At 41.0% G+C, this 16,270-nt stretch overlaps 1 protein-coding gene across 3 annotated transcripts; it reads left to right on the forward strand.

Moving 5' to 3' along the window:
• Positions 1–261: 261 nt before the first annotated feature.
• Positions 262–13,422, forward strand: DYRK2 (dual specificity tyrosine phosphorylation regulated kinase 2; the record flags this gene model as incomplete). Of its 3 annotated transcripts, none has more annotated exon segments than XM_027771357.1 (3): positions 262–407; positions 7,167–8,650; positions 9,329–13,422. In XM_027771357.1, coding segments are annotated over 3 exon segments (1,754 nt in total), but the record flags the coding sequence as incomplete, so codon positions are not given.
• Between the last annotated feature and the right edge of the window lie 2,848 nt (positions 13,423–16,270).

Genomic DNA, 16,270 nt, shown 5'->3' on the forward strand with positions numbered 1-16,270 from the left:
CTCGTAGCGCGGGCCCAGCCCCGCTCCCCAGCCGGGTCGCGAACTCACGCGCCCCGGCCCGGCCTAACTTTGCAGCTGCCGGAGCCTCGCCCGTGGGTGCGCGCAGGGGAGACGCGTCCCGGATGCCCGTTTCTATGCCCTTGCCTCTCCCTTCGCCTTCCCTTGGAAGGGGGCTTAGCCGTCCCGAGGGGTGAGGGGTGTCGGGTGCAGCTGACTTTATCCCCCTGACCCTCTTTGTCTCCTCCCGCGCGTGGCTTTCAGGCCGAGGAGGGGACAGCGCCGTTCGCCAGCTTCAGGCTTCCCCGGGGCTCAGTGCGGGGGCCCCCCGGAACGGAGTGGGGACCGGCCCGCCCTCCCCCATCGCCCTGCCGCCTCTCCGGGCCAGCAACGCTGCCGCAGCCCACACGGTGAGACCTAAGTCCTCCAGTGGCCGGGAGTAGGAGTGGGGTAGGGTGGGGACGGGAGGGCCCCAGGCAGAAACCCACGAACTTGGGGGGGCTTTTGCCGCCCAGGGAAGAGCTCTGGCGAAGTGAGAGCAGCTCCACGCCCCGGCCAGTGGCCTCTCCTCGACGCCGCCCTTGTAACTTGGGCGAGTCCAAAGCTGCAGCCACAAAGGAAGATTCGTGGGGTGGGTCCCTCACTTCCCCTCTGGAACCCTCCCACCCCTGTGCTCTTCTTCCTCAGAACTTCCTCGCCGCTTCCCTCTTCCCTCTTTCATCCTTGCTTTCCAAAGCTCCCTTCCCTGACCCTGTAAACATCCCTCCCCCATTCTGTGGGTAGTAGGTATTTATAGAAACAGATATGTGTTAGGGGACAGCTTGCCTGTCCTGCCCGGAAAATCGATCCCCCAAAGAGCCTCTGAGGCCTGTCTCCAGCCAGTAAAGAGCTCTGCCAGTTGTCCCCTGCGTGTGTAAGCATGTTTTATGAGTGCTACAGGTTTGAGCACAGCAGAAATTGTAATTAACGTTAACAAAAATAAGAGCCACAGCGGCAGTCAAAACAAAACAGCACCCTGTAGGATTCTGCACTTGGACTGTATGCAAAAGAAAAGGGCCAGGGAAGGGCACTTGCCAGGTGCTCTGGTCCCTCTGAGGACTCAGGAAGGAGAGGGCCCAAGCTTGCATGTTGGCTGCAGCGGTTGGCAAGCAGGATGGGACCCCAGCATGTATCTTTTCTCAGCTCCCAGGGATCTCCCTTGAATGGTGATTGCCAGCCTGCAGGAGGTGTGTACCTGGAGGGGTGGTGATGGTTTTAGGTTGGGGCTGTGTGAGGATCGCATGCTAGGAATATGGTTTTGTTTCCCAAGTGTAACTTGAGCTCTAGTAGAAAAGACCACTTCTAGTTTACAGGGAAGCAGCTCTGAGGGTCATGTGTTCCGGAGAAAACTTGTTTACCAGAGAAGTCGCCGAGAGGATGGCGAGACTGCAGTTGTGCCTGCTAGTCCTGGAGACCTATGTACACGTTTTGTGTGGAAAAGTGTTTTGTTATTCATTCTCTCTCCCTTCACCCCCTTTTTCTCTTTCTCTTTTTCCTTACATGTTTAGTCCCAGAAGCTAGGAATTCACTACACAGAGGTTAACTAGTCTGTGTTGCACTGTTGGTGGTTAAAGAGAGTCTCTCAGTAGGGTATGTGGGATCATTCTATGTATTGCTGTTAAGTGCTCTTGTCCCGGTGACATTTTCATTAAGGACTGCCATTGATTTTAGGGGTCTAGATGTTTTTGTTTGATTTGGAATCGTTTGACAATTTGGAAGCGATAACATCCTTCCCCCACCTATGTGCTGATGTAATCACATGACATGGATATGAACTGAGACAGGCATATTTGGTGTGCATCTGGGTGCCAGTTTTGTAAGGATGGGCTTTGCTTGATCAGAGCCTCTTTGCAATTGAAATATGCAATGAAATGAGAGAAGGCAACAGGACTCCACTGAAAGAGCAGCGTGTGGTGTGCCAGATAACAAAAGATGTGAACGTGCCTCTCAGGCAGTATTTCCCCGTGGTATATGCTTGGCTTACTCGTTTTTTCCTTAAGTTTTAAACTCCACTGTGCTGTTCCTAACGAGGTGCTTAGTTTTAAAAGTGTCAGTGTCTCGATGGTGGTTTAGTTTTGGTTTTATTTGTGTGACATCACGAATTTCATAAAACAGGAAAGTGTGAAAGTATCGCAGTTTAGCTTTCAGCCCTCATGTGACAGATGAGGAAACAGTTGGATAAGTTAACTGGTTTGGTCAAGATTCCCTAGCCAGTTCATACCAAGGCAGGCGTGAAAGCCTCCCGAGTCGAGTCTAGCTTTAATAGACTACTCCACACCACCAGTTCTAGGAAATCGTTAAGAACCTTTCTAAGTTTGTGTTTTTATTTATCTGAGAGGTTTTACTCAGTTTTTAGTTCCAGAGCAGTTACACCTGGGAAGAACTGTTTTAGAATGAGTGTGACAAAAAGAGCAGGAAATTAAAGGAGAGGAAAATGACCTTGTCATAGGTGCTTTCCCATTTTCCCCTATAAATGGTGCCATAGGCAGGTAAATATATGATTATAAAGATGATGAACTTTGAAATCTACCTAGTCTGTCACCCCATTGTTTTCTATTTTCATGCATATCTTATTTTCTACTTCAATCCTTCAGTGTCTTTTTGTTCTAAGAGGGTACCTAATAGCTATCCTGAGTCCTGTTAGTATTTCTTTTAATGTTGTATGGGACATACTGATATATTTTTTAAAGATCTGAATATAAATATGTATCACTCATAACTTTTCATGTTTAAAGCACTGCTTAGCTAACAGTTATCAATTTTATCTTTATAAAATAATCCATATGAAAGAGGAATTAAAATTTGTGATTAAGGGCCTAGTGGCTAACTGTGTACTTTGAATCTCAAATTCCATGGCTTGGGAAGCATACTGATCATGCATGCATGTATGCTCAAAATCCCAGCACCAGGGAGAAATGGAGGAGAAGGGATTGTGGTGTGACAGTTCCTCATGGAATTTGGGCTTTCTCCTCTTTGTCTCTCTCTCTCTGTCTCTGTCTCTGGTGAATACATATGCCCTCTAGCACAGTGAAAAAAATGCACTTAAAAAATAGTAATATTTTGAAGAACATTTGAATCAGGGCCATGCAGACTGTCAATATGTTTGAGGAAGAGCTAAAATTCCGTTCTTTTGGATTCAATTCTATTCCCATAGCAGTACACAATGTTTCTAAGATGATTCTGGAGAAGTGTTAAAATGCCCAGAAATGTGAGTATGGCGAAATACCTTCTGTTTGTCCTCTTTTTACTGGGAGAAATTAAAACTCCCAAACTGGTGTTAGACTCTTGGTCTTACATAATTTTTTAATACTAAAATATCTCATGGTCAGAGAAGATTTTTGCAGGTCTCTACCGCCACCCATAAATTCTAGGTATTTTAACAAGTGCATTCCTTTAGTGTATACTTTTTAATGTGACACTATGATCGACATTGGTAAATGGGAATGAGCCACAATCTCAGAATTTAAGAGGCTGAGTGGGAGTTTTTAGTATTCTCAGGTTTGTGATGTAGTCCTGGAATATACATTCTGGAAAAGTTCTGCCTTTTCTCATCACCACCTCCCCCTCTACAGATCAGTTCATTGTCATCCTTGAGTTTGGTTGTGATTTTAGAGTTCAGTAGTGTTCAAGACACAAAGTCTTCTACTAGAGCCTACCAAATGAATCTCTTTAACATCTAGAAAGTTTTTAAGACTCTATGTATTGCTTTAAGGTGTTTGGTTAATGTGACTGCTACTTTTTAATCAGCCACCCCTTACTTTAAGTCTCTGCTGATGCATAGCAAGGTCTTGTGACTCAGGTCACCAGGGATGGTCCCAATTCCCTGTGCATTGATGTCGTATTTTCTTATGAAGGTACAAAATGTCGTTTTCAAGGAAACTCCAAGAGATGCAACTGTTAACAGGGACTTAGTGACATGGATTCTTTTATTTAATAGATATTTGTTGAGTGCTTACTCTGTGTGTAGGTTTTTGTTGAAAGGGATTTACAAAGATAAGAGGTGATCCTGCCCTGGAATTGGTAAAACAATTACAGCAACATGATATAAGTGTTGTAATTTAGCAGTGCTCTCTAAGTACAGAAGGTGGTGTTTAGTAAATCAGAGAAGGTTTCACAGAGGAGGTGAAAGTGGATCCAGGCACTGAAGGGCGAGTAGGAGTTTGTCCTTTAGACAGGAAAGAAGATGATTTCAAGCAGCATCGGAAAAGGACAGTAATAGTTGCTTTTATTTGTTAAGTACTATACTAATCACTTTACACTTAGTGCCTTGTTTATGCCTAATAGTCCTTAGGAGGGAGCTTTGTTACATTCTTTTTGGAAAAAAAGGATACTGAAATTCACAGAGATGAAGTAAATTGCAGAGGGTCACAGAGTTAGTAAATGGTAGAGCTGGAATTCATTTCATGTGTGTCTAAGTGACAATCCCTGGACTCCTAACTCTTAAGAAGTGTGACCTCACCAAAAGCTTGAGGAACAGAAAAGAGCAAGATGTTTCCTTGGGTCTGTGAGGGCAGGGGGATGCTGGAGAATCCAGCTTTGCTCTTTTTGGACAGAAGAGGAATGGTGTAGATGAGACTGGTTGGACTTGGATCACTGAGGCTGTACATTTTATTATGGGACCTTATGTTTTCACTGAGTTCTTGTATTAGCTGTGGAAATGGGATGCTGTGGGCTTGAGCAAGCAAGAGCAAGCTCACAGGACATTTACAAATAGTTTAACTCTTGGAGCACTGTGGAGGAGAGGTTTGAGGAATTCTAGACTTAAAACAAGGGGGCTGGTTGTAAGTCCACTTCACTTATCCCAGAAGAATACAACAGGAATGTGAGGGGAAGTGGTGTTAATAGAAAGGGCTGGATAGAAATGACAAGAAGATTTCTTGATGATTTGGTAAAGTGAGGGACACATTGAGAAGGTTTTCCAGTTATGCTGTTCTAAGGATTCCCTAATGTGTAGCTTGAATGGCAATGTGGTGGTGAAGCCTTTTGTTTATTAAAAGAACAGAGGTATATGGGAGATGATGCAGTTTTAATAGGAAAGTCACTTCAGTTGAGTTGCCTGTGAGAGAATTGGCTGGTCAGTAGTTGGACGCATGGCCCTTGGGCTCAGGAGACATAGATTTGGCAAGTCAGAACTAAAGGAGTAGATTTGACAGAAGTCAGCTCATGGGGCTATTGCTGAAGTCTGGCTCTGGTCAGGATGAACCGAGGACAGTTATGGGAGTGAGGAACAAGAGAATTGAAGCCTGAACCCTGGGACATCTTTGTACCCACCAAGAGGTAGGTGAACTAAAAGTTGATACTGCAAAAGAAGCCAAAAGAAGGCTGTTGGAGAGACAGGAAAAAATTCAGTGTATTGGTAAACTCTTTAGTTTTAGTTGCTAAGATGTCATTTTTTGGTTGGTTGGTTGTTTTTTTTTTTTGTTTTTTTTTTTTTTTTTTAATTTGTCAAAGGGCATGTGGATTCACCAAAGAGACAGAGAGGGAGGGAAAAAGCACCCCTCCCCCTCCGCCCCCTGTCTCCCATGGGGAATAATCATGTCACAACCCCTTCTCTGTTTCTCCCACCTGTTGGAGATCGAGTCTGGCTTTATACACAGGCCTAGCATGTTTTCCAGACCACCAGATCCCAGACTTGAAACATGCTTGTGGGATCCAGCTCCCTTAACCACCAGGTCACGGGTGGGACCAGTGATGTTTTAAATGATGTAAAACAAAGATTGTTGAAGAAAATTGAAGTGAATTTCTCATGCTCAATTGAAGTGAATGTTCAAAAAGTTTTACTTGCTATATTTTTAGGAATGCTTTTCAGTAGTATTTAAAGCCCAAAAGGTAAAATTTAGAAGGGGGTAATAGAAAAATTACTGATGGCAGAGTTGATTGTAAGCTTCCCAGACTCTGGTACTTCTGCAGCTAGACGTCCGTTAATATGATGTAGATTGTGAATAGCAAATTGATCTTTAAGATTTCATATAAACATCACCTAGCAGTCTGCTTTAAGAGTTGTGATTGGCAAGAATTCATCACTGGGAGGGATTCCTGGCCACTAGTTCTGTCCCACCCCTCTCCTCTTAGCAATGATAAAGCTTGAAGCAATTATGTAAGTAGATTCTTTGTAGAAGGGGGGGCTTGGTTTGCTCTATCAGTTTGGTTTAGACAGTGTTCAAAGGTGGCATTGGTGGCTGAAATAGAAATTGCTACTTTGTATTCCTTGTTGGAAAGCTGAGAATTAGCAGCCTGCAGAGATGAGTGCCTTAACAGAACAGAGCCGTTAACCACAAGGAGGCCCCAAAACTGTGCTGGTTGCTTGGTTGGTTTGATTGAATGGCCTTAAAGGGTCATCAGAGTCAGCAAGGCCCAGAACCTTCAAAATAAGTTGGGGGTTTACAAGGTACTAGAGTATATTTCTAAGTAGTAGTCTTTACAGCCTAAAAGCACAGTGGTCTTTGTCACTGATCTTGTATGTTCTTAGGCTTAATCAGAAAGGAGAAATTCTGGTGATAAAGCATTTTCAAAATAGAGCTTGTTATTGGGGAAAATAATGAACAAGATACTTGGTCCCTGGCTTCATGTAAATAAATAAACGAATGATGGATGTGAGAGGTACTAATGGTGAGAGTGGGAGTAGGGGCGCTGGTGTAGCGTCTTTGGTGTTCATGCTTTCTCTGTCTCCTGGCTGGTTCATTTTTTGTTTAGTATGCATTGAGCAGGACACTTATGATGTACCAGGTCCTGTACTAGATGTTAGGTATAGAATAATGAACAAAATACAGGATCTCTGCCTCTGCAGGGAACTTGCTCTAAGGACTGCAAATATGTGTGCAGCACTTCCCTAAAAAAAACCCTGTATTTAGGATCTCCTGTCTCATAGCCCTACCCAGCCCCCTCTTCTCACATTCCTTTATTTTGCTAAAGTTTGTCAGCATCCTGTCAGCATCATATCTACACTCCCTGCCAGTGTATTCATTAGGTCCTGGGTGCACAACTCTTTTTCTGTTTAGTAATCCTGATTGTGGCTGTGAATTAAAACCCAATCAAATTTTGCAAGGATGGGGCTGGGGACTGACTTCTAAAGTATCCTATTTGAACAGAGACCTATTCCATTCTGTTTGTGTTTCCTGTCTGAATTCCAGATTGGTGGCAGTAAGCACACAATGAATGATCACTTGCATGTCGGCAGCCACAGCCACGGACAGATCCAGGTTCAACAGCTGTTTGAGGATAACAGTAACAAGCGGACAGTGCTCACGACACAACCAAATGGGCTTACAACAGTGGGCAAAGCAGGCTTGCCGGTGGTGCCAGAACGGCAGCTGGAGAGCATCCACCGACGGCAGGGGAGCTCCACCTCTCTGAAGTCCATGGAAGGCATGGGGAAGGTGAAAACCTCACCCATGACACCTGAACAAGCAATGAAGCAATACATGCAAAAACTAACGGCCTTTGAACACCACGAGATTTTCAGCTACCCTGAAATATATTTCTTGGGTCCAAATGCAAAAAAGCGTCAGGGCATGACAGGAGGGCCTAATAATGGTGGCTATGACGATGACCAAGGATCATACGTGCAGGTGCCCCACGATCATGTGGCTTACAGGTACGAGGTCCTCAAAGTCATCGGGAAAGGGAGCTTCGGGCAGGTGGTCAAGGCCTATGATCACAAAGTCCACCAGCACGTGGCCCTGAAGATGGTGCGGAACGAAAAGCGCTTCCACCGGCAGGCAGCGGAGGAGATCCGAATCCTGGAACACCTGCGGAAGCAGGACAAGGACAACACCATGAACGTCATCCACATGCTGGAGAATTTTACCTTCCGCAACCACATCTGCATGACGTTTGAGCTGCTGAGTATGAACCTCTATGAGCTCATCAAGAAGAATAAATTCCAGGGCTTTAGCCTGCCTTTGGTCCGTAAGTTTGCCCACTCAATTCTGCAGTGCTTGGATGCTTTGCACAAAAACAGAATAATTCACTGTGACCTTAAGCCCGAGAACATTTTGTTGAAGCAGCAGGGTAGAAGTGGTATTAAAGTGATTGATTTTGGCTCCAGTTGTTATGAGCATCAACGTGTCTACACGTACATCCAGTCACGGTTTTACCGGGCTCCGGAAGTGATCCTGGGGGCCAGGTATGGCATGCCTATTGATATGTGGAGCCTGGGCTGCATTTTGGCAGAGCTCCTGACAGGTTACCCCCTTTTGCCTGGGGAAGACGAGGGGGACCAGCTGGCCTGTATGATTGAACTGTTGGGTATGCCCTCCCAGAAACTGCTGGATGCATCCAAACGAGCCAAAAATTTTGTGAGCTCCAAGGGGTATCCCCGTTACTGCACTGTCACCACTCTCTCAGACGGCTCCGTGGTCCTCAACGGAGGCCGTTCCCGGAGAGGGAAACTGAGGGGCCCACCAGAGAGCAGAGAGTGGGGAAATGCACTGAAGGGGTGTGACGACCCCCTATTCCTTGACTTCTTAAAGCAGTGTTTAGAATGGGATCCTGCAGTTCGTATGACCCCCGGCCAGGCTTTACGACATCCCTGGCTGAGACGGCGGCTGCCCAAGCCTCCGACTGGGGAGAAGACGGCAGTGAAGAGGATAACGGAGAGCGCTGGTGCTATCACATCGATTTCCAAGTTACCTCCACCTTCCAGCTCAGCTTCCAAACTGAGGACTAATTTGGCACAAATGACGGATGCCAATGGGAATATTCAGCAGAGGACAGTGTTGCCAAAACTCGTTAGCTGAGCTCGAGTCCCCTGATGCTGGTAATCTGAAAGATACGTTATTGCTGAGCCTTATTGGGTTGAAAAGGAGTAGCTCAGACCTGGTTTTTTTGTTTTGTTTTGTTTTGTTTTTCTTTTGCTCAATAACTCTACTCATTTGTATCTTTTCAGCACTTAATTTTAATGTAAGAAAGCTGTTCATTTTGTTTTTATAAAATATGTGGGGACAATGCTTTAAGTTTTTATACTTTCTGAAACTGTTTTTGTGTTCTCCAAGTACGATGAGCCTTACTGTATTTAGTGTGGCAGAAAAATAACATCAGTGGCAGGCCATTGATAGCTTTGTGACTGCCACGCATTTACAGATTGGTGTCGAAGACATTCACTATGTTTTTACGGTTCATGTTCTCTTCTCCCAGGGTGACAGCCCCTGAAGGGCCTCCTTCTCTCTAGACCCCAGGTTCATGCACAGGTTAAGCATGGTCTCCTTCCATTGTCCTTAAACTAATCTGGGTGGCAGTGGGAGTGAGAGGCGAATGATCAGGATGAAAAGGATGAGAGCGCTGGTGCTATCACATCGATTTCCAAGTTACCTCCACCTTCCAGCTCAGCTTCCAAACTGAGGACTAATTTGGCACAAATGACGGATGCCAATGGGAATATTCAGCAGAGGACAGTGTTGCCAAAACTCGTTAGCTGAGCTCGAGTCCCCTGATGCTGGTAATCTGAAAGATACGTTATTGCTGAGCCTTATTGGGTTGAAAAGGAGTAGCTCAGACCTGGTTTTTTTGTTTTGTTTTGTTTTGTTTTTCTTTTGCTCAATAACTCTACTCATTTGTATCTTTTCAGCACTTAATTTTAATGTAAGAAAGCTGTTCATTTTGTTTTTATAAAATATGTGGGGACAATGCTTTAAGTTTTTATACTTTCTGAAACTGTTTTTGTGTTCTCCAAGTACGATGAGCCTTACTGTATTTAGTGTGGCAGAAAAATAACATCAGTGGCAGGCCATTGATAGCTTTGTGACTGCCACGCATTTACAGATTGGTGTCGAAGACATTCACTATGTTTTTACGGTTCATGTTCTCTTCTCCCAGGGTGACAGCCCCTGAAGGGCCTCCTTCTCTCTAGACCCCAGGTTCATGCACAGGTTAAGCATGGTCTCCTTCCATTGTCCTTAAACTAATCTGGGTGGCAGTGGGAGTGAGAGGCGAATGATCAGGATGAAAAGGATGTTATAAGAAAAATTGCACTTTCCTCAAGTAATACTCGAACAGTAGAAAGTAAGATCCCCAGGTCTAAATTGCCCAGTTGGCATTCTGACATTCTAAAAGTTGGCAAAGCAGCTTTTAGTGAATAAATGGAAACGGGAACATGTGTGTTCCTCCAGATTTTCTCTTATGATCAGTGAGCTGTTTTGTAAAGAAGCCTCATATTACAGGATTGGTTTTGCACCTAAATTTAGAAATGGATCCTACAAACTGTTCCTTCTCTTTGCTTTCCTCCACTCTGTTCCTCTTTTAACCACACATCTGTTGCTTGCATTTAGTTTGTCTTCTTCCTTCAACTGTATATCCCAGACTGTTAATACAGAAAAGAGACATTTCAGCTGTGATTATGACCATTGTTTCATATTCCAATTTGAAAAAGAACAGCAGCCTCGCTACTTAAGGCCGGGATCTCCATAGTTCCAAAGACAATTAAGCAGATTAGAGTGACTTCACACTTTTCAGGTGCCACGGTAAGGTTCTCTTAGCCTGGGAAAGGATCAACTCTTTCTTTACAAAGAAAGAGGGTTGAAAATCCTCTGGATGAACAGAAGTCACTGTGGCTGTTCAGTAAAGCCAATTTTAACAACACATTTAAATGAGGAAAAGTTCAACCTTAAGTTAAATGGTTTGACTTATTTTTTGCATCATTAGAAGAAACAACAGAAATCGCATTCCTCTATTTTATTTGACTTTGTTTTGGATTGCACTGGTTGTTTTTGTGGGAATGACACTTTATCTGGAAAAGTAACTGAGAGTTAGGTAAAAGAATATTTTCTTCTCTGAATAATTATTTTCACAGTGAAAATTTCAGTATTTTATCACTAATGTATGAGCAGTGATATATATCAATTTCAAGGCACGTGGAAAAATTTTTTAGTATGTGCAATTTAATATAGAAAGATTTCTGCCTGTTTGGACAATAGGTTTTGGATAGTATAAATTAAGATAAATAATCTTTTATATGCACAGATATTATTGTATTGCCTGTAAATTGATTTAAAAGTACTTAAAGCATGGTCCCCAGTGAGGCCAAGAAAGTTTCCGGTTAAGTTCTTTTAGTATTAGTCCTACAGTTTCTCATACTTTAAAAAAAAAGTAGTTTTGAGCAAAAATACTTTACTTATCTTGAGGCTTTGTCAGTTGATGGTGAAAAAAAAATGCTCAGGAAATATTTCAGATATTTGCCAAAAAACAGTAATAAGACTAGCTTATTAATAAGAAAATTATATTGATATTTGCTTTATTTAAGGGTGTCACTGATAAATTAATTTGTTCCTCTGTATTTAGAAATTATAGCCTTTTTTTTCCCTAGTCAAATTCTTAGGCTTATTGTACACATTTTGTAATCTGTGGAAGTGCAATAATATGTAAGTAAGTTGCATTTTAAAGGATGCTCGATGATACCCCCCTCCAATTAGTGGCTTATAGAATTTAAAGATTTGTGTATTAAGATTTTGGCTTACAGACACAAGAAGTATAAGACTTGGTTTGGTGACTTTGTAAAACCATGAGCCTCTTTATGATGGTTAGCTTCTTTAGGTCATTAAATAAAAACATGTAAAAGCTATTTTCCCCTTATAATGCTCCTTTCCCATTTCTACTTTGATTTTCCCACTTAGATTTAAATATACATACCTAAGCCTGCCATTTTTAATTTCCTTTTAAAATGATACATGTGAAAAGTTATTAAAGGTCTAATACCGCTTGTTTCCCTCATCACAGAAAACTGGCTCTTAGGGTACCAGCAATGCATTTGTGACTATCTTTATTCACAAATGCAACCGGAAACTTTTAAGCCAAATTAGTATAATGTGCAGTGCTATGAGACTTTTATTTTGTCCTAATACAGTGAAATTTCCCTTATTCACAAGAGCCTCTATGTTTCAGCGTTAAGTGATAGAACTGCTTTTTAAAAAGTCCAGCTCGATTATAATGTCAACAAAGAAATGTTGTACCTTCATGATTTTCAAACATAAACAAAGGAAGGGCTCTAAGAGGGGTTGGCTTGGAAACAGTCCTCGGTCTCACAGGTGACCATTGTCTAGGGATGTCTGCGCTGTTTTCAGAGTTAGGATAGCACAGTGTTGTCTTGTCTTTGGTTGCAGTCTCATCTGGCTCCGTTTCTTGCACCACCAGAGTGTTCATTGCCACTTAAGTGTATTGCTACAACCGTGGAACAACAGAGTGATGCAAGACAGTGTAGATTAACAGTAGAGGAGAACTCGTGCCCTTAGTGTTAACAATGTGCCTTTTGTTCTGAATGCCATGTTGTAGGGCATGCATTTTTTGGCCTCTTTAACTCTTTGAATACTAGGCAGTAAGGATGGACCCCACCTCTGCAAAGATACATCTGTCTTAAATATCTAGTTACAGGCCTTAATAGAAACCATAAGGCGTGAAAAATCATCAGGCACTGAAACAGATAACTATCAGTCAGTTACACAGGGAATTCCTATGTTTAAGGGGTTAAAGAGGGCCTTTGTTGTATCTTAACATCAGACTGATTTTTTAAATGATATTTTTTTGTTATGCTAACACTAGACAAAAATCAACTGTATTTGTAAAAATTTACCTCAAACCATTTAATTTTATAGTGTGATTAATCCCAGGGCATTTGGTATGAACCAAAGTGCATTCCTTTTATATGTGCCTGGCTCTAGTAAGGATGGCCAGGGATTTTTACAATTTGGGTGCAAGGCACTTAAGCCACTTTTAAACTTAATGGGTGGTTTGGAGGCATGTTAAATGACTCCATCAGAATGTTAGAAAACACTTTAGGCATCAGTAGCATTGGGCCATATTGGAATCTTGAAATAAAAGTGTGAATTATTTTAAAGAGAGCATTCATTTTTGTAATTTTTTTCATCAAGAATATTTCTGGTAAGCTGAAGACTTTTTAAAAAAAAAACAAAAACAAATGATTGGGTTGGTAAAGGTTTTAATATTGCCCAACATAATGCTGTGGTAGCATTTAAAAATAAAGTATTTGTGAATTCTTTGTTTCTTAGGGGCTTGTACATCTCTCTGCTATGGACATATATAAAATTAATTGTAATTATACTCAGCTCAACTGCTACAGTTATGTCTAGGCAGTGGCTTGGGTTTTTATCGAGCAACAACTTAGACATGTGACTGTAATATGCTGCAACTGTGTGTACTGAAAATATGTGAAAACGGTTGAATGTGGACTGTGTATATATGTATGTACAAATTTCTGTGAGATGCTGCTGTCGCCACTTAACATGAAATATGTTCTAGTGGATTTTAATCCTAGTGGCCAGTTCTATGATACTGTATGTATTGTACAGCTGATGACAGGAGTAAGACTGTTTAGTAAATATTTGTTAAATTTTATTGTTGTGGCCAGAGATAATTTCAGAATAAAATTTTAATGTCCTACCTTACTTTTCTCCCCTTTTCTAACTATAATTGAACTCCTGATCTATTTCTGGTATTATTCTTGGTCCATTAGCTTGGACAGGATTTAGGATGTTAAACAGATAGTTCTATTATTAGTGTCTTGAGAAACTGAAATAATTCTGGTTTTGTTTGTTCATCAGTAAGAACTAGAACAAATGTAAATATACAAATTTCAAGGAAGAGAATCTGAAATTTCAGTAGGCAGCTCTTGCTTTCTTTAGGGTATTCTGTTTCTTGACCTTTAAATACTGTAGTTCATTTTTCTTCATATGGCTTCTGCCACGTTCTCTGCCATGTGAGAACTTCACATCTTTGTACTTTCACCTTCAAGGTGGCAGTTCAGCTGCGACAGCAGTGTCTGTTGATTATTCCCCACTAGTCTTCTTTCTTTTCCATGCACAAGTTGTGGTAAATCATGTACTCTCAACAACTCCACCCCACGCTTATTAATGCTTATGTTTTTGCAACTTTTGTACTTGGTGGTCTCTATGGTTCATGTGCTTTGGGGTGATGTTGTCTCCTCCTGTCCTGACTGGGTCAGAAAATAAGGCCAGTGAACTGCTACCAGCTCATGATTTGTCAAGCTCAGTTAATACCAAGCTAAGAGTTTACTTACAGTTGACAGCAAGCAGATGCTCTAGTAATTTGTCAGACCTTGCAAGGATATTATGTAGACAAATATTTCCCTCTTGTGGAAAGAACTACCTCACATTTTTATTTACATTCCTCCTGCCACCAACAACCAAGGAATTAGTATGAATTCTTGCTTCAATAGTGGGATTGGCTAGAATTGGAAAACTTTAAGGAGTTCCCAAGTCTGGCTTTTGTCTTACAGCCTAGACCATAGATTTCCATTATTGCTTATTTTGCTTCTCAAAGTTCAAATCAAGTGCAAAAACCAACCAACCAAGAAACCCAATATATTTAGAAAGAAACTTTTAAAAGATGATCATGTAAAAAGTTGAAAGTTGGCACTAAAGCATCAATTTAAATTAAAAATGTATTGTTTAGATCTGACTTAGAGATTATACAATAGTTCCCCATTCATTCTTTCCTTTTTATCAAAGCTTTCAAAGCTCATTAAGTTGATTAATAAATGCTATGTTCTCTTTGAATCTCCATAATCTTTTCTCTTAGAATCAACAACTGTATAAATAAATATTCTTGGGACTTCAAAGTGGCCTTCAATCTAGTACTAAAGAATGTCCCTAAGTTCCATTGATATTGGTCTTATAAAGAAGGGGAGATTGGTTTGATTGCTTTACATTTTGGAAAGAGCATTAAGAGGGATTTGAACAGAAGGCATTTGTGACTTTATTTTTTAAGTTTGAATTAGTTTGAGTTACACTGCATTTCCTTTGGGGCATTAGGCAAACCCTTGTCATTGGTGATACCTAACACTGGCATGAAAATGACTGCCAGTCTGTTGCACACACATAACAAAATTGCTTTTTACTGCAAAATCTTTGTTTATTTGGTTTGACTTTGACTGTTCTGCTCTGGTCACACTCAATACCTGTGGTGTATTTGACAGATAATATATTTCAATATATATAGTGGGTGGTGGACATGATTGCCGTTGGCATCTCAAGGAAATTTAATGAACAAACTAATGCATTCGTATTTTCTCCTCTGAAGAAAGCTGACATTTTAAGAGTATTAACTACTCATCTATAAGAAGGACTAGCAAGGGTGCATTGTAACTGCATCACGTGCTCTGGAGGTCATTGCTCTTTATAAAGTTTTCCTTTGCAGATCTGACGTTCTATGATTATCAGTTCATCCTTAGACATACCTTTGAGCTATAATTATCCTTAGGTGATATTTGAAGACACTGAAGTGACTCTCCAAGGTGACTCCACAAAGACAGTTTGGGGCTTACGTGGTCATCAGATCATTTTAGTCTTAGTAAAGAACAGTTCCTAACCTTACATTGCACACAAACATTTAGGAAGGGGGAATGTTTGAGGTAGCAATGAACATTTATATTGTTCAAATAAATTATGTATCGATTTCTGGGAATTTTTTTTTAATGGGAGAAACTACAAAAAAAAAAAAAAAACAACCCAAAACAAAAAACGGACACTAGAGCGTGAGCATGGTCATCTCTTTAGGTGCACTTAATAACGTCAGGTGTATGTGCACATGCCCCTCAGCTAATTTGTGAAAAGGGTACTTTTCATATTGCCATTTATGGAAAGGTTAATTATAATAGCCTTATTCTTTATTTTCTATGTTCTTAGAAGATGTTTTTACCATTTGAATGTATGAAAATATTTTTGACACTTTACTAATTCTCAGGGATTAAAAGTTAAATTTTACTGACTGTAGTAGCAGGCAAACCTCTTAAATTCAAATTTACTCAGGTTTTCTATCCTTTGCCTCTATAGTTAAGAAAATATAGAATGCCTGCCAGGGAAATATATAAAAATTTCAAATACAATTTAAAAATACCAAATTGTAAATAAACCAACTTTACAAACTAAAATATTGTGTCTTTCCTTGCTTTTTATCCCAAATTGTTTCCCCTCCCAAGTTTGAGGAGTTTTAAATACCAAGAATAATTTCTTCATTTGTAAAAATGAAGTGTGTTATTTTCAAAACAAAAGCCTATGAATAGTCCCAGATCACTTAAGTAAAAGCTTATTGAATTGTTTTTAGTTGTTTTGGGGGAAATGTGATTAATTGGAAGCAATTTGTGTAGACCTGCAGTAAGTGTATGGGTAAATTTGGGTTAATTTGTCATCCTTTTATCTGAAGAGGAATGCCCTATTTAATTTCCCCTTTCCCTAGAATTCAATTAAATTGGAATTTTGGCATTGGTAGA

This window comes from Tupaia chinensis, unplaced genomic scaffold (assembly GCF_000334495.1).
Source record: "Tupaia chinensis unplaced genomic scaffold, TupChi_1.0 Scaffold000208_1, whole genome shotgun sequence".
In the NCBI taxonomy this organism is placed as follows: Eukaryota; Metazoa; Chordata; class Mammalia; order Scandentia; family Tupaiidae; genus Tupaia; species Tupaia belangeri.